General features: G+C 40.8%; 2 protein-coding genes across 2 annotated transcripts; both read right to left on the reverse strand.

The window, feature by feature from the left end:
- Nucleotides 1-13: 13 nt before the first annotated feature.
- On the reverse strand, nucleotides 14-16,876 carry LOC145850520 (uncharacterized). The gene is made up of 6 exons (XM_082975168.1): nucleotides 16,689-16,876; nucleotides 15,036-15,176; nucleotides 13,320-13,430; nucleotides 7,019-7,094; nucleotides 4,112-4,340; nucleotides 14-1,757 (listed from the first exon to the last, which is right to left on the reverse strand). The coding sequence occupies exons 3-6, from the start codon at nucleotides 13,379-13,381 to the stop codon at nucleotides 1,747-1,749; spliced, it is 378 nt and encodes a 125-aa protein (XP_082831294.1). The 5' UTR covers nucleotides 13,382-13,430; nucleotides 15,036-15,176; nucleotides 16,689-16,876; the 3' UTR covers nucleotides 14-1,746.
- A 139-nt stretch (nucleotides 16,877-17,015) lies between these two features.
- Nucleotides 17,016-24,669, reverse strand: LOC106604804 (stonustoxin subunit beta). The gene is made up of 3 exons (XM_014199847.2): nucleotides 24,518-24,669; nucleotides 18,043-18,092; nucleotides 17,016-17,895 (listed from the first exon to the last, which is right to left on the reverse strand). Exons 1-3 carry the CDS (start codon nucleotides 24,667-24,669, stop codon nucleotides 17,345-17,347), a joined length of 753 nt encoding a protein of 250 aa, XP_014055322.2. The 3' UTR covers nucleotides 17,016-17,344.
- Nucleotides 24,670-25,131: the final 462 nt, after the last annotated feature.

Raw genomic sequence — 25,131 nt, forward strand, 5'->3', positions numbered from 1 at the left:
TGAACCCCCTCCCAAACCTCCCTAAAATGGTTTCATCCCTGTTTAGCTTTAACGTTACGGTTAGACTAGGAAGTAGGCTTGTATTTGATGTCATGATCTGTGAACTGAAAACGTTTGATTTGTTTTGTGATTTTGTTAATAACGGTAAATGACTTGTCAAGTCATGTGCTCCGGTTCTTGTTAACACTGTAACAAGTATATCAATTTGTATTATGCTGAAAAGTGGCTAAACTAAATTCATATTTTTCAGGGAATGAGCACAGCCATCTTAGACTTTGTTTATTTGCGTCTTATAGTGAATGGCATTCTGGGATTAGAGAGTTTTTGCTTGTCAAACGTAAACAAATGCTGCTGCCATCATAAAGAATTTAGCTGTTGTTAGCTTAGTTGACACGCATTTCTTTTCTAAACAACATTATATTAGTCTCTTGTGCTCACCAGAGATGTGGTACATTGTAAACTAATCTAGCTTATGTTTTGTTTTTTGTCAGTGCAACCTGTTATTTAGACTGGTTTATGGAATAAGTTTGGCTGTGGATGTGTTCCATGTGATGCTTGGATGATAAAGTTTGCATTTATCTTTTACATTAAAAGGTCAAGTTAAGGAATAAAGTTTGAGACCTTTATTTTCCATCAGTACAAAAATATATTTAGATGCTGTTCAGACAACAATGGTGTTTAGACGCGCTTGTTGCACCATATGTTCTGTTGCTACTGTTCCAATAACGTATTTGAGATCGTACGCTGCAGGGACCACACAACAATCTTGCCTTTCAAAAATATTAGAATCACTGGAAAACTCTCAGCTAAGAACTTTTTAAACTTCAAATTATATTCTTAATGTGTAGCAGTCTGGTTTTAGACCTGGACATAGCACCATATCAGCAGCTACGCTTGTCTAAAATGATATATTAAATTGCTTAGATCATAGTAATCACTGTGCTGCTATATTTATAGACATATCCACGACCTTTGGTACTGTTGACCATCCTCTACTCATTCAGAAGTTGTCTAAAATGAACCTCGACCAGGCTGACAAGGCTATGTTGGAGTTGCAATCTGATATTGTTGCCTTGCAGAAAGTCCTTGTTCTCATAGAAATATTTCAGATGGCTTACACATTTATGCATTGGATGGTTCTTTCACTGAGCAGATTCCCACCTATACAGTAAATATCTGCGCTTTTGGATTGATAATAATTTGCAATTTAAAAACAATACAGAGCTAGTTAAGAAGCTGAGATTTAAAGTGGGCATCTTTTATAGAACTAGATCATGCCTCTCCCTGAACAGCATGAGGAAGATTGTACATTTAACTTTCCTGCCAGTTCTTGACTACAGTGACACCGTTTATTGGAGTGCAGTAGCCACTACTCTTAAACCTTTGGATGCCGTCTACCATAGCGCCCTTCACTTTATCACAGGTGATAGTTGTAATAAGCATCACTGCATCCTGTATCAAAAGCAGGGGCGGATTGACCATCTGGCAATTCTGGAAATTGCCAAATGGGCTAGACCATTTTTTGGTGGATGGGCTGGTCAAAATTGACACACAAAAATATATACTTTTTTACATAAAAATAAAACAATGAAAATGGTGACATGACCGGCGGCCCATGGGCCTGATAAAATTATATTTTTTAGATTTCTGCGCAATTTCTCTGTTATACTTATCTATAATGATCCTTCGGCTAATCAGAAGTCAACGGCCACAGTCATCAGTTAGACAGCCAAGATCATGGATCGTTTAAAGGGTGCCTATAAATGTAGAAAGAGCACATTCTACATTGTCACCTCGATCAAAGCTTCATATTTTTCAACAGCTAAAACCAAAATTTGGTCTAACAGTTAAGTGCATTATCCTCATGATTCCTGTAATGAAAGTGTCTGCCCTGTCCCTGTGTCCTGCTGCTGTGATGAGCAGGAGAAAAATCCATTCTAAACGCATAACAAGCATTATCCCCTTGTCCCTGTCAGAGAGGAGGGTCTCAGCTTTCTGTGGGCATAATTATTTCTTTATCAACTCAATCTTGAGCTCAATAGCAACTATTTTACAACTAAGATAAATGATATGGCGTTGCAATATGGAGTGGTGCGAGCTCGAACAGGGCACCGGCCATTGAGAGGGCATAGGCCTATAGGTCTTATGGATAGTAGCCTACAACTGCAACATAAAACTGCAACATTTAGGACATAAAATGTACTGTTAGATTAATACATGGCTACTAGCAGTGGTTATTATATTTAGCAATCTAGTTCATGTGTTTTTAGTTTCCACTTCTTCAGGTGTTGAACCCCAAATTAATTAGACTATTATATTAGGTAGTGCAAATAAAGATGTATGCAATTCATCTCTATAAAAAAAACATTTCCATGGAAAAAAAACATTCTAGAGTCCTACTTTGACAGTAAAATAGAGCAACTATAGTCTAATTGTGAACCCAAAATTCATGACAATCACTGGATTAGGTTGCATCAAAACATCTTGAATCATTCCATACCTGCTTGGACGTGTTAGATGAAACAATGTATTTCTTGAATACCTAAGTAATCTATTTATTATACTTCTTAAAAAAGCACCATGAATGAGTTTATAAGATGATTACTTGTTATTTGGGCTGGTGCCACCAACTGTAAAATTAAGTGGCACCAGTGACACCAGCAAAACATGATAGTCTGGAGCCCTGTTATAGAATTAAAAGGGTAGGTGTTGATTCAGGGGCACACATATGACAGGCACTCATTTGCAATATAACCTAAGGACTAGATTCAGTCAGATCAATTGTTAACCGGCAATAGCCGCATAGCTGATGTTTTGGCAATATCGGAGGTGTAATTGCGTTTGAGCTGTCAAATTGGTGAGCAGCTACTCTTGATCTTTGTCAAAAAACCACACCCCTCCCACTCACGTTAGAAGTTCAGAACGAGAAAGTGTAGGCTATATAGAAGTAATGACGCTCAAATTGAAAATCAATAAACAAAACATGATTAACATCTCAAATTCCAGTGTTTGAAATCGTAAACAAGGTTGCATGGAATTTCTCTTAATGCAACTCCGTGCAGCCAATGGCAGTGTCCGCTTTAGGTATAATGCTAGGAGCAGCGTGTGGATTTGACAGCTCTAAGACAGTTCCATCTCCGACTGCCAAAACAACCACTATGTGGATGTAGGCTAAAGCGGTTCTGATTGAAGAGCCCTAAGTCGTTAGCTTGGCTTTTATAAGGTATACGGTTTCGACAGACAGACAGACAGACAGACAGACAGACAGACAGACAGACAGACAGACAGACAGACAGACAGACAGACAGACAGACAGACAGACAGACAGACAGACAGACAGACAGACAGACAGACAGACAGACAGACAGACAGACAGACAGACAGACAGACAGACAGACAGACAGACAGGAAGCACAGACAGGAAGCACAGAGTGACAGCAGTGGTGTGGGCTGGTGTGGATACAATACCAGGGATGAATTCTTGTTCCAGTCTGCCCCTGATCAAAAGGTTGACTGGTTCCCATTAATGTCCTGGAGATCATTTCATTACTCCCTTTTTGTTTACAAAGCTCTACTATACAAGCTCCCGACTTTCCTCATTTTGTTGTTATAGTATAAAAACATGAGAGCCCAAGCCTGTTCACAGGGTTGGTTAACTCTTGAGATTCCTCGGGTCTCTGCCAATCTAGGTGAATCCGCTTTTAGTTTAAATGCTCGACATTTTTCAAATCACTTACTAAATGAATTACATTTGGATTCCCTGGTGTCACTAGCACAGTGTAAAACCCTGATGTTAAATTACTTAATCGAGGTGTGCAATTGTTTTATTGATTGACTTTAATAATTTGTTTATGATACCTGTGATGTTTGTGATGATCTAATATAATGTACTTGTTATTGTGTCTTGTTGTTGTATCTTGTATTTTGAAGTTTTATATGTTATTTGATGTCCTCAGGGCACCATTGAAAATGAGGCCCTGGTCTAATGAAAAATAAAAACCTTTGATTGCTCAAATTTTCCTAGGTTTAAGAAAATGTGAATAAGAGAGAAATCTCTGAGTCACTCTTTGGTGGACATAAAAGATTGTAAAGACTATCAGAGAACCCTTACTTTTCTCCAGTGTGTCAGCGAGCTCCTGCTGGTCCATGTTCCTCAGAATTTGCAGTGTGATCTTCAGAGCCCCCTCTCTGGCACTGCTGTCCTGCCTCACTTCTTTGGCATCCACTACTTCTTCATCCTCCTCCTGATTCTCAATGCATTCTGGAAGATCTGGACTCAAAATGTTCTTGAATCTCTTCAGTTCTCTCTTCACAAAAGTGATGATGTTGTCTTCAAGCGACTGAAACAGACAATAATTTTTTATTATAACCAACACTAAGGGTGATATTTTCGCTATGCAAAACAAAACAGTGAGAAAAGTTGGCCAAAATTGCCAGAATTATTAAATAGAAAAGAGAAGACAATAACTGTTTTAAATATTGGGGCATTCCATTTGAATTTGTTCAAAAATATATAATTTGGATGTTTTGGATCTCCCTCAAATTAAATCCATAGAAAGGTCCTTTGGGGAAGGATGTTAGGCATACATTTGAAATCAGCATCCAAAATGACCCAAAATCATTTTCAAAAAAGAATTCAAAGGACAATGCTTTTTTTTAACCAAATCTCTATGTTATAGAAGTGTCCGGATTATTATTACATTTTTTAAATGAACCCCACCAGCAATAGACTTCCTCAGGAGCATTCTGCAGTATGGGAGCATGGATAAAACATGAACAAACCCACTGGGCATAAACTGGTTAAATCAACGTTGTTTCAACGTAATTTGTTGATGTATTGTGACGTGAAATCTATGTTCAAAATACATCAGATTTCTTTTCAAAGTAATCAACCTGTTTTGAGGGTTATGTCATCATGGTAACCAACTTTTAACATAGACAAACGTAAAATATGGTGAATTTGTACCGTTGGAACAACATCAGATCTTCAACGTAATATTCACTATAAGAAAAAAACTAAAGGCTGGGCAGCACCTCCTACTGGAGAGTTGATCTATCTACAGCTATTCCTTCGGTCTCCCATCCAGCGTTTTGAACCAAGCCCCTTTGATATTTGTCACTGACTATAATCAATGTTCTATCCTGAGAATGACTGTTGAAAAATCTCTATTTAATAGATTCACTGTTGCTATCAAAGTCATTCCAAAGGGTAGGTTTAACAGAGCAAATGAAATGTAACTATGTTATTTGATATAAATATTATCTTGGTGGTAAACTTGGAATCACGTGATGTGTGTTGGAAAAAACATGTTGGAAACACAATAACAGTTGGGACGATTTTATGATTTAACGCCGATCGTAAACTTTCTCTCTCTTGCCCTGCAGTAGTGAGAAGTTAAAAATCATTTGTTACACAGAGAGACTCCTGCCAAAACTTCTAACATCAAACAATGAACACTGGGACAATATATTTCAACATCCCGAATGTTGGGAATTATGACAGATTGAATGGAAATATGAATGTCTATTCTTAACACCTCGCCCGTCCTACAATCTAAGCTAGATGCCCGCAATCGCACACAAACCTACCAGGTACAACCCTAAATCCGTAAACACGGGCATCCTCAAATATATGGAAAATTAATGTCTATTTTGTGATGTCATTAGTATTGGAAGAAAGACTGTATAACGGAAATACTGTAACTTAGGAATTAAACACATTCTAGCTGTAAAGTTCCCAACCTATAGGATGTTAATACAATATGAAGAACGATTAAACTAATTTTGAAAAGATAGGAACGTGATTTTAGTCTTCTAATGAAATAATGTTTTTTCATGTCTGTTACACACTAACTAAGCCACGCTCCTAATGAGGTCAGAGTTTGTGTCAACATGATGGAACCGCCTTTCAGGCCAGAGTGCTTATAAGGACCCACTGATAATTTAAATACAGACCAAGCAGACGGATGGTGTGAACTGACCCTTACAAATGGTTGAATCTCTACAAGACCAGAGAACGTGAGGATGTGGTCCACACGTTGAAATGGTTAAAACTACAAGACCAGAAAATGGTAAGACCCTCTGAAACTCGTGACGAAGGTGAAGACTAAACCAAAACATGCACCATCTGCAGCTCTGCATGTAAAGTAGTCTAGGACAATTGACCCAAGACGGGAGGGAAGAACAGGTCCCTCTCACCACCGTGTGGTACACCTCTGAAGAACACTCCAGAACAAAAGAAGCCTACAACTAAGAAGAACATTGTGACCTCTGGTGGACAACCAGAGACTTGCATCGAACTACTTCCCATAGACGGACCGAAGTGGTTTCAACAGAGAGATGACAGAGAAAGACATCTACGTGTAAATATATGTTGCATTTCTAATCCGAATGAGCGGTTGTTACGGTACTAAATATTCCTATTTACGGTGAGCGCAGTTTCCAAATGTATGTACAATAAATCCACTCTCTTTGTCTCTCCAGCTCTTTATCTGTCCCCACCCCTTTCCATTGTGTAACAAGCCATCATATTGGGTTAGTCCACTAGGGGATATTTTCATTGCATTATGTTAATAATCAATAACCAATCCCGTGTGTGTGTTTATGTATTTCTGTGTGATTATTTCGTAGGTTAGTAAATAAACTTACATTTGTATCTAGATTCATCACTTAGGTTAGGGTTAGTGCAGATTCATGAAGTCAACGACATTCGGAATGAGACTGATATGAGGGAATGATTAATTGATGACTGGTATGAAATCAATATATTCTTGAGTTAATTTGGGAAACGGTAACTCATTAAATAAACTTTTGTGTGGCGCCCCAAATTCCTAATGAGTCAATTGTTACATGATTAATTTAATCGAGTAATAATTAAACGTAGTAGGTAATTATTCGATGAATAGCAGTCATCACATTAATGATAGTCACGTCACGACAACTCCCAACCAGGATTTAATATCAGAGGTTACAGGAGTGGGAACCACCAAAGTGTGTACAAAGAAAGAAGCCAACTCACCTTAAATATGAAGGACAGGTCTGTTTGATGACTCTGATAACTGGGAATCTCTGACTCTAATCTGTCCTGTTGGTCTCTGGGAGAAAAACATTACATTCATTTTTACAAACTACACCAGACACAAAGAGCGTGATACGCGCCAATTAATTTCAATGAAACTAGGTGCAGGGGAGATTGGAGCAAATTGAGCCAAAGGGGTAAGTTGAGCCACCCTGGTTTCAAGGAAACCACACACAAAATGAATAATTTCACCAAATACAGTGAGCTCCAAAAGTATTGGAACAGCGACAATTTGTTGTTGTTGTTTTGGCTCTGTGCTCCAGCACTTATGATTTGAAATTATACAAAGACTATGAAGTTAATGTCTAGGCTGTCATCTTTAATTTGAGGGTATTTTCAACCATATATGGTGAACCGTTTCACAATTACAGCACTTTTTGTACACAGTCCCCCCATTTTAGGGGACCAAAAGTATTGGGTCAAATTCACTTAAATGAGTATTAAAATAGTCCTGAATTAATCTTGAATAATGATGAGTGAGAAAGTTACAGACGCACAAATATCACACCAGACATGCCAACCTCTCACCATTACACTAACAGGGAGGTTAGCATTTTTTTTCTGTAACTCTCTAACTCATCATTATTCATGATTCATTAAGCATTATCCATAATCCTGGTATCATCCACATTAACGTAGAAGTGGTTAGAAACATATTCTTATTCACAATAAAAGGGACTCCAAAAAGACACAATACAGTATTTACCATAATATATGGAGTATGCCTACATTCTGAAATACAAAAATTCACATTAATTTATTCATGAAACAAAGTACCCATTTTGAGTTTGTTAATTTTTAAAGATATCTTTTTACAACAAGTACATCACATTTCCAGAGTGGGTGCGCTGCTACTACTCAATTTTATGAGCACCACCAACACAGTGAATGGGAAAATGGATTCAAATGGAACTCCCTGGTGATTTGCTGAGTGTGATTGGTTAATCAGTTGTAGAAAGACCAATCAATAGATTGTGAGTACATGTTGCACTGACCAACGGAGTTTGTAAACACCAAAATAACCTAATATGCTAGGTTACATGAGTTGCATGAATCTGACCAATTGTTTTTAACATACAGACCAATGGATTGTGTGTGTCATGCACATATGCTTTCAATGGTAAAAACAATACAGAATATTACAACCTGACGTTGTAAACAGACACCCATGACATTTCTAATGATAAATACAAAAAAATATTAAAAAATTACAATAAATAAGAGAGAGTAACTTTCTAGAGGAAATACTTGATCATTAATCTCTAATTCATACCATTAGGATAATATCAACAGCAACAATTTGTTCAGATAAAAAGTATCCAAGTTGTGTGCTTTGTGATTCCATAGACACAGAGGAGTCATAAATTGGCCTGGACCCTTTACTGTCGACACGGAGCCCCGCCGATCCATCACGACTGGAATGCCGACGTGATCGCCCGATATGGTCTCAATGAAGAACCATCTACTAGCCCCGGCCCGCTAGCTTTTCTGAACGCTGTGTCTCCTGCTCGCCTAGCATAGTAGTGACTACCAAACAGCACCCTGACTCACGTATTGCTGCTCTTTTGACCCTATGATCACTCAGCTATACAGCTGATGCCTCCTGGACTGTTTCAATAACACAGTACCTCATTTTGTTTACCTGTCGGCCCCAGCCTTGAACTCAGGTCCTGTATGTACCTAACAGACCTGCTCTGCCCATTCATAGCCATTTACCCATTGTTGTCTTAGCTCTCCTGATCAACACCTGTGATTGCTTTATGCCTCTCTCTAATGTCCTTTGTCCTCGTCTTGTCGTGTCCAGTGTATATTTATATTTACATCTTTTCTTCACATATCTTTTTACATATTTTTTTCTAAAAACTCAACTTCAAAACACTCTCCTGCAACCCACCTCACCAATAAAAAAAAAAAAAAGTATTATTTACCTCAAATCTGAAATCCAAAACAGAAGCTAGCCAGAAGTTAGCCAGAAGTTAGCCAGTTCACTAGCTAACGTTAGAATTCAGTTAACCACGGTTGGCGGTCATCAGCTATCCCTTAGCTCGAAAATCTATCGGCAGTTTTGTACAACGCGACTCAGACCAGAGCATACCGGACCTATTTTCTCTCCATATCCCCGGATTTCTACCGCAAGCTCTGGACATTTACACCTGGATCTTGCAGCTAGCTAGCTGCTATCCGAGTGACTATTGGCTAACGTCGGTCCCGGAGCTAACATGAATTATTCCGGAGCTAGCCAGCTGAAGAGTTTCATCAGCCACTCCTGGGCTACAATCACCTATCCGGACCCGTTTTACTGCTGATGCGGAACCCCATCAGGCCTTCACGACTGGACTACCGACGTTATCTGCCCGAGGGAGTTATCCAACTGGCCCCTCCATCGCGACGTAACCTGAACGCCCATCTGCGGTCAGCTAATCATTAGCTGTCTTATCGGCTGCTATCTGAATAGGTCTATCGGCCAATTTTCTTGGGCCACCATAACTATAACTATTTTGCCAATTGGATTGGTCCCCTCTACCACACGGAACCCCACTAATCTACCAACGAAAAAATGCACGAGGTGGCTAATAACAGACCATCTTCTGCCAACTTGCTACCCATGGCCCGGCTAGCTGTCTGAATCGCCATGACCGCAACCGACCTCACTACTCACTGGACCATTTTGATCACTTGGCTAAGCATGCATCTCCTTAATGTCAATATACCTTGTCCATTGCTGTTCTGGTTAGTGTTTATTGGCTTATTTCACTGTAGAGCCTCTAGCCCTGCTCATTATACCTTATCCAACCTCTCAGTTCCACCACTCACACATGCGATGACATCACCTGGTTTCAATGATGTTTCTAGAAACAATATCTCTCTCATCATCACTCAATGCCTAGGTTTACCTCCACTGTATTCACATCCTACCATACCTTTGTCTGTACATTATACCTTGAAGCTATTTTATCGCACCCAGAAACCTGCTCCTTTTACTCTCTGTTCCGGATGTCCTAGACGACCAATTCTCATAGCTTTTAGCCGTACCCTTATCCTACTCCTCCTCTGTTCCTCTGGCGATGTAGAGGTGAATCCAGGCCCTGCAGTGCCTAGCTCCACTCCTATTCCCCAGGCGCTCTCTTTTGATGACTTCTGTAACCGTAATAGCCTTGGTTTCATGCATGTTAACATTAGAAGCCTCAGTTTGTTTTATTCACTGCTTTAGCACACTCTGCCAACCCGGATGTCCAAGCCTTGTCTGAATCCTGGCTTAGGAAGACCACCAAAAACTCTGAAATCTCCATCCCTAACTGCAAAATGTTCAGACAAGATAGAATGGCCAAAGGGGGCGGTGTTGCAATCTACTGCAGAGATAGCCTGCAGAGTTCTGTCCTACTAACTAGGTCTATACCCAAACAATTTGAACTTCTACTTTTAAAAATCCACCTCTCTAAAAACAAGTCTCTCACCGTTGCCGCCTGCTATAGACCACCCTCTGCCCCCAGCTGTGCTCTGGACACCATATGTGAACTGATTGCCCCCTATCTATCTTCAGAGCTCGTGCTGCTAGGTGACCTAAACTGGGACATGCTTAAGACCCCAGCCATCCTACAATCTAAGCTTGATGCCCTAAATCTCACACAAATTATCAATGAACCTACCAGGTACCACCCCAAAGCTGTAAACATGGGCACCCTCATAGATATCATCCTAACCAACTTGCCCTCTAAATACACCTCTGCTGTTTTCAACCAAGATGTCAGCGATCACTGCCTCATTGCCTGCATCCGTAATGGGTCAGCGGTCAAACGACCTCCACTCATCACTGTCAAACGCTCCCTGAACCACTTCAGCGAGCAGGCCTTTCTAATCGACCTGGCCTGGGTATCCTGGAAGATATAGCCCTTGGTTCTCTCCAGACCTGACTGCCCTTAACCAACACAAAAACATCCTGTGGCGTTCTGCATTAGCATCGAACAGCCCCCGTGATATGCAACTTTTCAGGGAAGTTAGAAACCAATATACACAGTTAGAAAAGCCAAGGCTAGCTTTTCAAGCAGAAATTTGCTTCCTGCAACACAAACTCAAAAAGGTTCTGGGACATTGTAAAGTCCCTGGAGGATAAGAGCACCTCCTCCCAGCTGCCCACTGCACTGAGGATAGGAAACTCTGTCACCACCGATAAATCCACTATAATTGAGAATTGCAATAAGCATTTTTCTACGGCTGGCCATGCTTTCCACCTGGCTACCCCTACCTCGGTCAACAGCACTGCACCCCCCACAGCAACTCGCCCAAGCCTCCCCCATTTCACCTTCTCCCAAATCCAGATAGCTGATGTTCTGAAAGAGCTGCAAAATCTGGACCCCTACAAATCAGCCGGGCTAGACAATCTGGACCCTTTCTTTCTACAATTATCTGCCGAAATTGTTGCAACCCCTATTACTAGCCTGTTCAACCTCTCTTTCGTGTTGTCTGAGATTCCCAAATATTGGAAAGCAGCTGTGGTCATCCCCCTCTTCAAAGGGGGGGACACTCTACACCCAAACTGTTACAGACCTATATCTATCCAACCCTACCTTTACAAGGTCTTCGAAAGCCAAGTTAACAAACAGATCCCCGACCATTTTGAATCCCACCGTACCTTCTCCGCTATGCAATCTGGTTTCAGAGCTGGTCATGGGTGCACCTCAGCCATGCTCAAGGTCCTAAATGATATCATAACCTCCATCGATTAAAGCAATACTGTGCAGCCGTATTCATCGACCTGACCAAGGCTTTTGACTCTGTCTTTTGACTCTGTCACTGCATACTTATCGGCAGACTCAACAGCCTTGGTTTCTCAAATGACTGCCTCGCCTGGTTCACCAACTACTTCTCAGACGGAGTTCAGTTTGTCAAATCGGATGGCCTGTTGTCCGGACCTCTGGCAGTCTCTATGGGGGTGCCACAGGGTTCAATTCTCGGGCCGACTCTTTTCTCTGTATACATCAATGATGTCGCTCTTGCTGTGTTAATTAACCTTCAGACGAGATTCAATGCCATACAACTCTCCTTCCATGGCCTCCAACTGCTCTTAAATGCAAGTAAAACTAAATGTATGCTCTTCAACCGATCTCTGCCCGCACCTGCCCGCCCATCTAGCATCACTGCTCTGGACGGTTCTCACTTAGAATATGTGGACAACTACAAATACCTAGGTATCTGGTTAGACTGTAAACTCTCCTTCCAGACTCACATTAAGCATCTCCAATCCAAAATGAAATCTAGAATCAGCTTCCTATTTCGCAACAAAGCATCCTTCACTCATGCTGCCAAACATACCCTCGTAAAACTGACTATCCTACCGATCCTTGACTTCGGCAATGTCATTTACAAAATAGCCTCCAACACTCTACTCTAAATTGGATGCAGTCTATCACAGTGCCATCCATTTTGTCACCAAAGCCCCATATACTACCCACCACAGCGACCTGTATGCTCTCGTTGGCTGGCCCTCGCTTCATATTTGTCGCCAAACCCACTGGCTCCAGGTCATCTATAAGTCTTTGCTAGGTAAAGCCCCACCTTATCTCAGCTCACTGGTCACCATAGCAGCACCCACCCGTAGCACACGTTCCAGCAGCTATATTTCACTGGTCACCCCCAAAGCCAACTCCTCATTTGGCTACCTTTCCTTCCAGTTCTCTGCTGCCAATGACTGGAACGAATTGAAAATAATCACTGAAGCTGGAGACTCATATCTCCCTCACTAACTTTAAGCATCAGCTGTCAGAGCAGCTTACAGATCATTGCACCTGTAGATAGCCCATCTGTAAATAGCCCACCCAACTACCTCATCCCCATATTGTTTTTTGCTCCATTGCACCCCAGTATCTCTACTTGCACATTCATCTTCTGCACATCTATCACACCAGTGTTTAATTGCTAAATTGTAATTATTTCGCCACTATGTCCTATTTATTGCCTTACCTCCCTATTCTTACTTCATTTGCACACACTGTATATAGACTTTTCTATTGTGTTATTGGCTGTACATTTAGTTTATTCCATGTGTAACTATGTTGTTTGTGTCACACTGCTTTGCTTTATCTTGGCCAGGTCGCAGTTGTAAATGAGAACTTGTTCTCAACTGGCCTACCTAGTTAAATAAAGGGGAAATAAAATATAATAATAAATAAATCAGTTCCAAAGTTTAGGTGTGGGGGGTGGGGAAGATGGAGGGTGGATTATAGGAGCTGACAGACATTCTTACCTTTGAGCAGTTGGGAAGTCTCTAAATCTTAATGGTAAATCCATAGACCGATCACTCTGCATGGACGTACAGCTGGGTACAGGTGAGTCTGTTCTCTCCTGGTGGATTGGGCTTCAACACAACAGATATAACAGTAACTAAAAATACTTAGTCATTTCTAAACAAGTTTGGAACACTACATGCTTGATAAAAAGGGGGAAATGTTACCCTGTTGCTGTCTGTTTTCCCTTTCAATATATTTAGATATTTTGAAAGGGGTTATAGGGAGAGATACAGCACAAAAGTCCTAGGTGGGGTGAGATTTGATCCATAACCACTTGTGTTAGGGAGACTGTGAAACTACTGCTGTGCCACACTCTTATCTAATCCGCCTGGCGACACCACATTACTGCCAATCTCTGAGATGAAATACCATTTCCCAGTCAATCTGCCAATCCTGACTGATTGTATCACTGCCTGGTATGGCAACTGCTCGGCCTCCGACCGCAAGGCACTACAGAGGGTAGTGCATATGGCCCAGTACATCACTGGGGCCAAGCTTCCTGCCATCCAGGACCTCTATACAAGGCTGTGTCAGAGGAAGGCCCTAAAAAATGTCAAAGACTCCAGCCACCCTAGTCATAGACTGTTCTCTCTACTACCGCACGGCAAGCGGTACCGGAGCGCCAAGTCAAAGTCCAAGAGGCTTCTAAACAGCTTCTACTCCCAAGCCATAAGACTCCTGCACATCTAATCAAATGACTACCCAGACCATTAAACTATTTGCCCCCCCTCTCTTTTACGCCACTGCTACTCTCTGTTATTATCTAAGCATATTCACTTTAGTAACTCTACCTACATGTACACTACCGGTCAAAAGTTTTAGGACACCTACTCATTTAAGGGTCTTTCTTTATTTTTACTATGTTCTACATTGTAGAATAATAGTGAAGACATCAAAACTATGAAATAGCACATATGGAATCATGTAGTGACCAAAAAAGTGTTAAACAAATCAAAATATATTTTATATTTGAGATTCTTCAAATAGCCACCCTTTGCCTTGATGACAGCTTTGCACACTCTTGGCATTCTCTCAAACTTTTGACTGGTAGTGTACATATTACCTCAATTACCTCGACTAACCGGTGCCCCCGCACATTGACTCTGTACCGGTACCCCCTGTATGTAGTCTCGCTATTGTTATTTTACTGCTGCTCTTTAACTATTTACTACTTTTATTTCTTATTCTTATTTGTATTTTTTAAACAGCATTGTTGGTTGGGGGCTTGTAAGTAAGCATTTCACTGTAAGGTCTACACCTGTTGTAATAGGCGCATGTGACTAATAAAATTTGATTTGTTAAAATTTGATTTGATCAGCTCACAGTCGTCTTGACATTTTCCCATGTGCAGCACAGGTCAGGAATATTTCTGTCTCCTTTTCGTATCCACATTTTTTTATATGTGCGTAGTGTTACAAACCGGCTCAGAGTTCGCAACAAAAGGGAGACAACGTGGAGACAAGGAATATCAAAATATATATTTATTAAATAAAGTAAACTAAGAACAATGAACAATGGTGTGTGTAATCAGTAGTGTAAGTGAGTGTTTTGCATGCCTGAATGTAATAATGCAGGGTGTTGAACAGTGCCAAAGCAAACAAGCCCAAAAAAATATATATATAAAATTTACAAAAAAAAAATGTTTAAAAAATAAAAAAAATAAAAAAAATTACCACAACAGAACTCAACCAAGGTGTCTGCATGGAGAGAGTCTCCACAATTACTGTGGAAGAGGTCTATTTATCCTGGGACACACCCGGGCCCAGGTGTTTTCCATGTAGCTGACGACCCTCCCAACTCCGCCCACCAACATCCTAATAAGGAAACAAGAGCAAAGAGAAAGAATACAGCAGACAGAGTGGGAGGGTCGTCACAGTAGGCTGACTGGAGCTGATGCTATGATGAATCATTTATCATATTTCCCCCCTTCCAGGTACACATTCATAATAATATGTATTTTAAAATGTCAATCTGTTACAGGCGTTTGTGTGTGTCATGTACACATTTTGGGGGGTTTTGTGTTATAGAGTATTGAAATTGTATAGAAATGCAGTAGATTAGCTTATTTTTTATTGTTGAGAATTACAGAACATCTTGGGGTCAACAAGTCTTTTAGGGTTACCAAGTCTTTTAATCTACCATTAGATGCCACCTCCATGCCTATAGGCTCTTTGGAGGGGTTGCCAGAACAAAAACGTTAATGACAGTAACCAACTAATGTAAACACCTGGAGCTTGCTATGATCAGATGAGACAAAAGTAGAGGTCTTTGGCCACTTCACAATTACAGCACTAACAGTTGACGGGGGCAGCTTTAGCAGGGCAGACATTTTACGAACTGACTTGTTGGAAAGGTGGCATCCTACACTATGACGGTGCCACATTGAAAGTCACTGAGCTCTTCAGTAAGGCCATTCTACTGCCAATGTTTGTCTATGGCGATTGCATAGCTGTGTGCTCGATTTTATACACCTGCCAGCAACGGGAGTATCTGAAATAGCCGAATCCACTGAATTTGAAGGGGTGTCCACATACTTTTGTATATCTAGTGTATAATGCGTTGCAACAGTGCTAGGGTGAAAATGGTATCTCAAAGCAGAAAGACGATCATTTGAGATCAAAAGATGATTCAAATTTGGATTTGGTAATCAATTTTGGAATTGGTTATATGAGGTAGCGATAAGGATAGTTTTAAAGCCACAAAAATGTGGATATTGATCCCATCAGAAGGGGGGATTCAGGGTGGATTTAGAAAGGTGAAATGTAGTATAATTGAGACATTTCAGTGTAACTAATATGGGGATCTTTGTCAAATGTCCTACCCAAAGGCTACCAACTGTATCCCCCTACACCTTCATGTAAAATACATATGGTTATATTTTCCTAGGCAAGTCAGTTTAAAACAAATTCTTTTTTACAATGATGGCCTAGGAACAGTGGGTTAACTGCCTTGTTCAGGGGCAGAAAGACAGATTTTTATCTTGTCAGCTCGGGGATTTGATCTAGCAACCTTTCAGTTACTGGCCCAACGCTTTAACCACTAGGCTACCTGCCGCCCTAATATATTACACCAATGCGTTTTCAACGATCCAGGAAATTAATTTGTTCATTCTTTTCAGACTCCTAAATAACTCTAAACCCAACAAGCTTAATTTCTATGCACCCATGTAAAAATGTAGACATACATATTCAGATCACACACACACACACACACACACACACACACACACACACACACACACACACACACACACACACACACACACACACACACACACACACACACACACACACACACACACACACACAAAAACAATAATGTCTTACTTGTGCTGTGTTTCTTCCCCTCTGTCCTCTGAACTGTCCATCTTGTTCCTCTGATGGGTGTAGAAGAGTGGTTGTTTTTCCAATGTACTGAACAATTCTCTAATGTGACGTAGGTCACTGCACCTAGCATTCTTTGGTTGAACTTCTTTAACCTGTTCAACAGTACATATTAGAGTTGGGCGAGGTCACCCCCCTTGTTTACTGGCTGCCTTTACTAGCTGGGGCGGTAAAGTTGAGCTCTGCTTGGCAGTGTGGAAACTGCACTAGTGTTACACAGCTTATACTTTGAGGACGGAACATAGAAAATGAGACAGTTGATACCAAATGTTGTAGCGATGCTTTTTATTTACCACCAGTTAGGATTCCATGCCATACAACATTTTCAATATGTTTTCATTCATCATGCCATCAGAAATATAAAGGAAATTGTTCACTTGACATTTTCTAATCACTGTAAAGATAAATGTATACATCTGATACATCTACAAGAGCCTCACATGGAAGTCAAGGGCATTCATCACCACTATAAACTCTAGTTACACTTAATAAGTGTATGCCAGAGCCTGTCTTTGTGTCTGTGTTGTATTCTTCCTGTAACCCCCACTTAAAAAAGAGAAGCATTCATACATGCTGATGGTCCTAACAACATCTGGTGTTCAGCCCTCCCCAGCAGTTGTCTTGCACAGGGAAACTGAAGATCCACGATACCACATCCTAAACCCTGGGTAGAGGGGCTCGGTGAATTTGTTGTGGAATGTGTGCAGGTGGGTCAGTGTGTCAGAGGAGACACTGTAGAAGGACAGAGTGCCGGCAGGCCAGTCCAGAAACACTCCTACTCTGTGAGAGCGAGAGGAGGGGGCAGGTACAGTAATGTTCTCCTTGTTGTGCCTGGCGTTGAAGTAGTCATCATAACAACTGAGACTCCAGGACATGTCATTATGTCCAATTCCACACTCATACCCTAATCCTCTCCTGCAGATTCCTTTATATGTCACTCCTATACGAATCTCTTGCCCAGTCCACTCTACCTCCCAGTAACAGCGCCCAGTCAGGCCCTCTCTACACAGCACTTGTGACCATTTTTCAAATCTCTCTGGGTGATCAAAATACAGCTGTTCCTCTTCCGCTCGTCTCACTTTTCTGTTCCCCTCAAACAGAATGAGCTTTCTGTGAGCTGTGTTTGGGTCCAGTGTGAGTTCACAGGCATCTAATGAAGTAGAACAAGACAAGTTAACATTATTATGACAAGTAGCCCTTTAGCACCCCAAATCTTGCTTGCTTTAATAGGGGCCTGTAGTTGTGTTATAGGTTGAGAACTTAAATAGACACGTTCTTCACTGCAATCAGGACTTACATTTCTTCAGTGTTGCCTGTAAACCGCACTCTGCACCATGGTCCACACTGCTGGAAAAGTAGCATTATGAGTAGGATTATCACTGCTAGGGTTGCAAATGACTCCAACCATGCCTGCTTGTCTTCATTTAAAGAGCCACATTCACTTTATGTATGTTAAAATTCTATTTACACTATGTAATGAGTGTAAAAAATAATATTGTTTGCTTATTTTAAGAATATTAATTTGCATTTTATTTGACAGGGTCTTACAGCATTTCCATGTGAAGTGTAACCAACTGCTCTTAATTTAAAACAAAACATTATTTAGCTAGTTCAAAACATGCTCTATGGTAGATGCATTGCTAAATATAACGAAGAACAACTGTTGGAATGAAACAAAAACACCCTAGGTAAGTAAAAAAAAAAAGCTTGAACTTGTTAAAAAAAAGTCCCTGTAAATGTTTCTCTTTTCCCAGTGTTATCTCCTTCATACTGTAGAAACCACATGACTTCTTGCCATTCCTTTTGTATGGTATCATGTTTCATATCATGCAGGCCTATGGTGTTGTGTTGGCATTTCATGATCAGTACATTCCTGACCATGTCAGCTAACACTTTACTTAAGACATGGTAAAATGCATTATGATGTGGTCACAATGCATTAAGACTTGTCATACGTATCTAGAAAGTTCTTATAATGTGTAAGTACTGTAGAAACCCTCGTAAATGTATTGGCCCTGTTTTTATGGACATTCCATTATGTTGTTGTTGGCCATGCAATTGAGAGGGTTACTCAAGTATCACGGGTGCAGTCTGACAGTCAGCCTGTTGTTTGCCAACTACAGGAATGGCAGGAATGTTTCTGTGTTCTTATGGTTGGTGGAGCCAGTTCAGTTTCATTGCAATGCATTGCTATTGTTCTCTCTATGTCCCGACAAGTTTGAGATGCTGTGCTGTTGACTCTTACATTAAAAAGAGCTGTTTGTTTTGGTGTGGACTACAGTCAAACATTACACTGTGGTTAACTAATAAACTGTTTAATTGGAGAATTCTACAAGACGTTCTGGACCTTCTTTCACTCATGCATTTATGGCTTAGTGCTGTCCTTACAGTTATACTAAATCAAGGGCAGGCTATTATCAGTTATTTTGAACTTGTAGAAAAATTGCCACACCGAAAGACATGAGTTTATTTATAAAAAATGCAACTCAACCTCCAAATTACCGAAATGGCCGTAACTGCAGGATTCAGAGATATGGCATGTCTTGCTCTTTTACGCCAGTGGAAAAATGTCTCCACTTTGTGGTGGCAAAGGTTTAATAGTCTTATCTTATTCTCCCCATTCCTATGATCAAATTGATATATGATTCCCTCTCCAAAAAAGTAGCTTCACATCTTTATGTGTTGTTCTATGGGATATATGCAATAGAATGTTCACAGGCTGATTAAGGAATGTTGAGACAAGTTGGAATGTTCACATGCCCATTGAAAATGACTGTATTGGGCCTCCCAAGTGGCACAGCGGTCTAAGGCACTGTATTGCAGTGCTAGGGGCATCATAACAGACCTGGGTTCAATCCCGGACTGTATCACAACCGGCCGTGATCGGGAGACCCATAGGGCGGAGCACAATTGGCCCAGCATCGTCCGGGTTAGGGGAGGGTTTGGCCGGGCAGGCTTTACTTGCTCATCGTGTTCTAGCAACTCCCTGTGGTGGGCTGACGTTGATCGTCAGTTGAACAGTGTTTCCTCTGACATGTTGGTGCGGCTGGCTTCCAGGTTAAGCGGGCGGGTGTTAAGAAGTGCGGTTTGGCGGGTCATGTTTTGGAGGACGCATGACTCAACATTCGCCTCCTGACCCGTTGGGGAGTTGCAGCGATGAGACAAGATATCAAAATTGAGGAGAAAAGGGGGTAAAATACAACATATGTTTTTAAAAATGACTATATCAAACAACAATGGAATATTCTATTTGGTTAATTTTGGCCATCAGATGAAATGATTTACCTAGACTGACTTATCATTGAAACAACAATGTTAGAAATAACTAAATTATTGACACCCTTGATAAAGGTCAGCAAAACAGACTGTAAAATATATAATACAAATACTAAGCTATATAGTATGCATCAACGGGGTGAAGGGTGGCAGGTAGCCTAGTTGTTAGAGCATTGGGCCAGTAACTGAAAGGTTGCTAGATTGAATCCGTCAGCTGACAAGGTAAAAATCTGTTGTTCTGCCCCTGAACAAGGCAGTTAACCCACTGTTCCTAGGCTGTCATTGTAAATAAGAATTTGTTCTTCACTGACTTGCCCAGTTAAACAAAGGTAAAATAAAAACGGGGGGGGGGGGGGGGATCAGCCCATCCTGTCACTGAGTAGCTTACAAGAAACCACCCTTTGTGAGTATCCCTATGACTACAGGACTTGCTTATAGACTAGTAGATCAACTTTCTTTGTGATGTGGCCATGCCAGTTGAACAGAATGATCCACATCCCCTTGGAAACCAAACACCTATTGACGAGACCTATCCTACTCAGACAGAAGCAATCATCTCAGAGGTGATCCTGTGGAATGCACTGTTTGCTCATTCAAGACTAACTGACTGAGTTCACAATCCATCCTGGCAGGGATCAGAGGAAGAATTCACTGCCTGGGAAAGCTCTAATAGACTTTACTTTCCTGGACTGAGAACTGAGAGAGAAGTGGTAATAGCTCCTTTGGCTGTGAGCTACTTTGGCTTGCTGGCCTATGCACTATTGTCAAGAGAGACAACCAAAACCTTTTTCCCGTGTCCATCCCAGCTCCATCCCATCCTAACAGAATCATGGTCATAATTACCTATGAGGACACCGAGATCCGGACCTTAGTAATTAAAAAAAAAAAAATTATATATATATTTTTGTAGTATTTTTTTTATATATACACACTGAACAAAAATATGAATGCACAATGTAAAGTGCTGGTCCCATGTTTCATGAGCCTAAATAAAATATCCCAGAAATGTTCCATACTCACAAAAAGCATATTTCTCTAAAAATGTTGTGCACAAATTTGTTCACATCCCTGTTAGTGAGTATTTTATCCTTTGTCAAGATAATCCATCCACCTGACAGGTGTGACATATCAAGAAACTGATTAAACCACATGATCATTACACAGGTGCACCTTGTGCTGGGGACAATAAAAGGCCACTCTAAAATGTTCAGTTTTGTCAAACAACACAATGCCACAGATGTCTCAAGTTTTGAGGGTGCATGCAATTGGCATGCTGACCAAAAACAGTTGAATGAATAGTGTTTTTGGTACACTTCTGGAACAATGATGCTAATATTTTACAAGTCATATATATATTGCAAACCTGTCTAAATTGGTTGTGTTCTCTGCATAACTAAACTCAGCAAAAAAAGAAACGTCTCTTTTTCAGGACCCTGTCTTTCTCAGATAATTCGTAAAAATAAAAATAACTTCACAGATCTTCATTGTAAAGGGTTTAAACACTGTTTCAAATGCTTGTTCAATGAACCATAAACAATTAATGAACATGCACCTGTGGAACGGTCGTTAAGAGACTAACAGCTTACAGATGGTAGGCAATTAAGGTCACAGTTATGAAAACTTAGGACACTAAAGAGGCCTTTAGACTGATTCTGAAAAACACCAAAAGAATGATGCCCAGGGTCCCTGCTCATCTGCGTGAATGTGCCTTAGGCATGCTGCAAGGAGGCATGAGGACTGCAGATGTGGCATGGGCAATGAATTGCAATGTCCGTACTGTGAGATGCTTAAGACAGCGCTACAGGGAGACAGGACGCACAGCTGATCACCCTCGCAGTGGCAGACCACGTGTAACAACACCTGCACAGGATCAGTACATCTGAACATCACACCTGCGGGACAGGTACAGGATGGCAACAACAACTGCCCGAGTTACACCAGGAACGCACAATTCCTCCATCAGTGCTCAGAATGTCCGCAATAGGCTGAGAGAGGCTGGACTGAGGGCTTGTAGGCCTGTTGTAAGGTAGGTCCTCACCAGACATCACCGGCAACAACGTCGCCTATGGGCACAAACCCACCATCGATGGACCAGACAGGACTGGCAAAAAGTGCTCTTCACTGACGAGTCGTGGTTTTGTCTCACCATGGGTGATGGTCGGATTCACATTTATCGTCGAAGGAATGAGCGTTACACTGAGGCCTGTACTCTGGAGGGGGATCGATTTGGAGGTGGAGGGTCCGTCATGGTCTGGGGCGGTGTGTCATAGCATCATCGGACTGAGCTTGTTGTCATTGCAGGCAATCTCAACGCTGTGCGTTACAGGGAAGACATCCTCGTCCCTCATGTGGTACCCTTCCTGCAGGCTCATCCTGACATGACACTCTAGCATGACAATGCCACCAGCCATACTGCTCGTTCTGTGTGTGATTTCCTGCAAGACAGGAATGTCAGTGTTCTGCCATGGCCAGCGAAGAGCCCGGATCTCAATCCCATTGAGCACGTCTGGGACCTGTTGGATCAGAGGGTGAGGGCTAGAGCCATTCCCCCCAGAAATGTCCGGGAACTTGCAGGTGCCTTGGTGGAAGAGTTGGGTAACATCTCAGCAATAACTGGCAAATCTGGTGCAGTCCATGAGGAGGAGATGCACTGCAGTACTTAACGCAGCTGGTGGCCCCACCAGATACTGACTGTTACTTTTGATTTTGACCCCCCTTTGTTCAGGGACACATTATTCCATTTCTGTTAGTCACATGTATGTGGAACTTGTTCAGTTTATGTCTCAGTTGTTGAATCTTATGTTCATACAAATATTTACACATGTTAAGTTTGCTGAAAATAAACGCAGTTGACAGTGAGAGGACGTTTATTTTTTTGCTGAGTTCATGATACTTTTTTGTTATCATTAGGAATATTCCACCTACTTTTGAAAGAGTTGCGGCCATGTCAGCCCAATCTAATTTAAACCAATGGAACTGGTTGCCGGCCATATTGGAGAATATAATTTGTGTACCCTATGGTTAAATCAATAATAGCTATGCATCATTGTTTAGACTTCCCTAGCTTTATGAAAAGTTTGGTGGACTCATTATGAAAACATTTAATAAAATTACCTTTACCTCTGGATGTAATGCATTCCTATGGGATTTCATATAGGGAGCAATGTAGTGGCTCATTTCATGTCACATTTTATAATATGTAGCTCAGTTGGTCGAGTATTGCAGGGTTGTGGGTTTGATACCCACGGGGAACGAGCACGAAAATGTATGCACTCACTATTGTAAGTCGCTCTAGATAAGGGTGTCTGCTAAAATGTAAATAATGTTTACACAATTTATAGAATATTGCATATCTATTTTAATCAATAGACATCCGTGAATGCTCCATATACATGTAAATGTTTTAATGTAATACATTTGAAACTAATTCAAATGTATTACATTTTACCACTATTCCGGTAATATTTAGCTAAATAGATATAACTGACGTACTTGAACCATCATTTTGTGTTTTCCTCATTGTAACACACATTTTAATCCATTATTGGTCTTATTACGCCAATTATTAATTTTGTTATGACCATGCAAAATCAATGCAGTTCCTCCACATTGAAGTTAATGGATGCTAGGAATGAATATAGACAGAATCTACGATGACTCTATATACTGTAGCAACAAACAAACAGAAACTTCCCCAATGGGTCTCCTAGTTCTGTGTGAAATTTGGTGTAGGTATCATCTAGGGTACCATGAGATAATAGAGCACATCCTAATACTCCCCATTCTGGCTCGATGTTCCCCAAAATTCATACATGTATGACCTTTGACCCCCCCCCAAGGTGGGCCCATAGAGATGTCATTACCATTCAAATTGTTTCATACCTTCATTTGTGTTAGATTATGAAGTTAATAACATATCAAATCACCTTAGGTTTGAGAAGATTGTTTCCCTGATAATACTACATTTCATTTCATACCCTCAATCCTATTGGCCCAGCTAACAGCATAGGGGTCATAACACATAATCCAGTGATAAACACATTTAGCTACCTTCAATTCGTGGATATCATACTAAAATATAACGCACAGAAATGGACCTTAATGACAATCATCATTAGACTTTGCCAACACAAAGTGGCCAAATGTGAAATTTGGACTAAGGACTATATGGCGTGTGGTGCCGTCTGTAGATTATGAAGTGTGTTGCTGTTATAATCCTGGCATGTTTTGCTGTACGTTTGCTTTGAGTTATCCTGTTTTAACCCCCTATCCTAAACCTCAACCCTAACCTTAACAACTCAGAATAACCTTGATGGTTAAGTTAGGCATTATTTCAGATATTTTGGTTAAGTTAAGGCATAAGGGTTAAGTTTAGGCATTAATTGTGAGTGGTTAAGGTTAGGGTTGAGGTTTAGGATAGGGTTTAAAACAGGAAAACTCAAATTACAAAACAAGTGCCTAGCCACACACACACACAATCTCTCTCTCTCTCTTACTTGTGCAGTCTTTCGCCCTCTCTGTCCTCTTCTAAACTCTCCATATTCTTCCTCTTATGAGTGTGGAACACAGATAAAAATGTGACTGTACGGAACAAATCTTTTATCAATGTGACATACTCTGCCTCCATCACCAAGTTGAACTTGTTCATCCAGTTTACATGACAATGATGGCTTACGGCAAACTGTGTAGGAGTAACTACCTCTGTTGTTTCAAATCAAATTTTATTTGTCACATGCGCCGAATACAACACCTTACCGTGAAATGCTTACTTACAAGCCCTTAACCAGCAATGCAGTTCAAGAAATAGAGTTTACAAAAGAGGAGGAAGCCCCCCCCCCCCCCCCCTTTGTTTTTACAGTATAAAAACAAAGGGGGTGGGCTTCCTCTGATGTTAGGAAGCTTGGCACCAATGATGTACTGGGCCGTACGCACTACCTTCTAAAAATATTATTATTTATCCTGATACCAGTCACTTTCTCCTAATCCTTGCCTACATGTACAGCTGAAGTCGCAGTTTATATACACTTAGGTTGGAGTCATTAAAACTCGTTTTTCAACCACTCCACAAATTTCTTGTTAACAAACTATAGATTTGGCAAGTCAGTTAGGA

This window comes from Salmo salar, chromosome 05 (genome assembly GCF_965601325.2).
Source record: "Salmo salar chromosome 05, fSalSal1, whole genome shotgun sequence".
NCBI classification, from domain to species: Eukaryota; Metazoa; Chordata; class Actinopteri; order Salmoniformes; family Salmonidae; genus Salmo; species Salmo salar.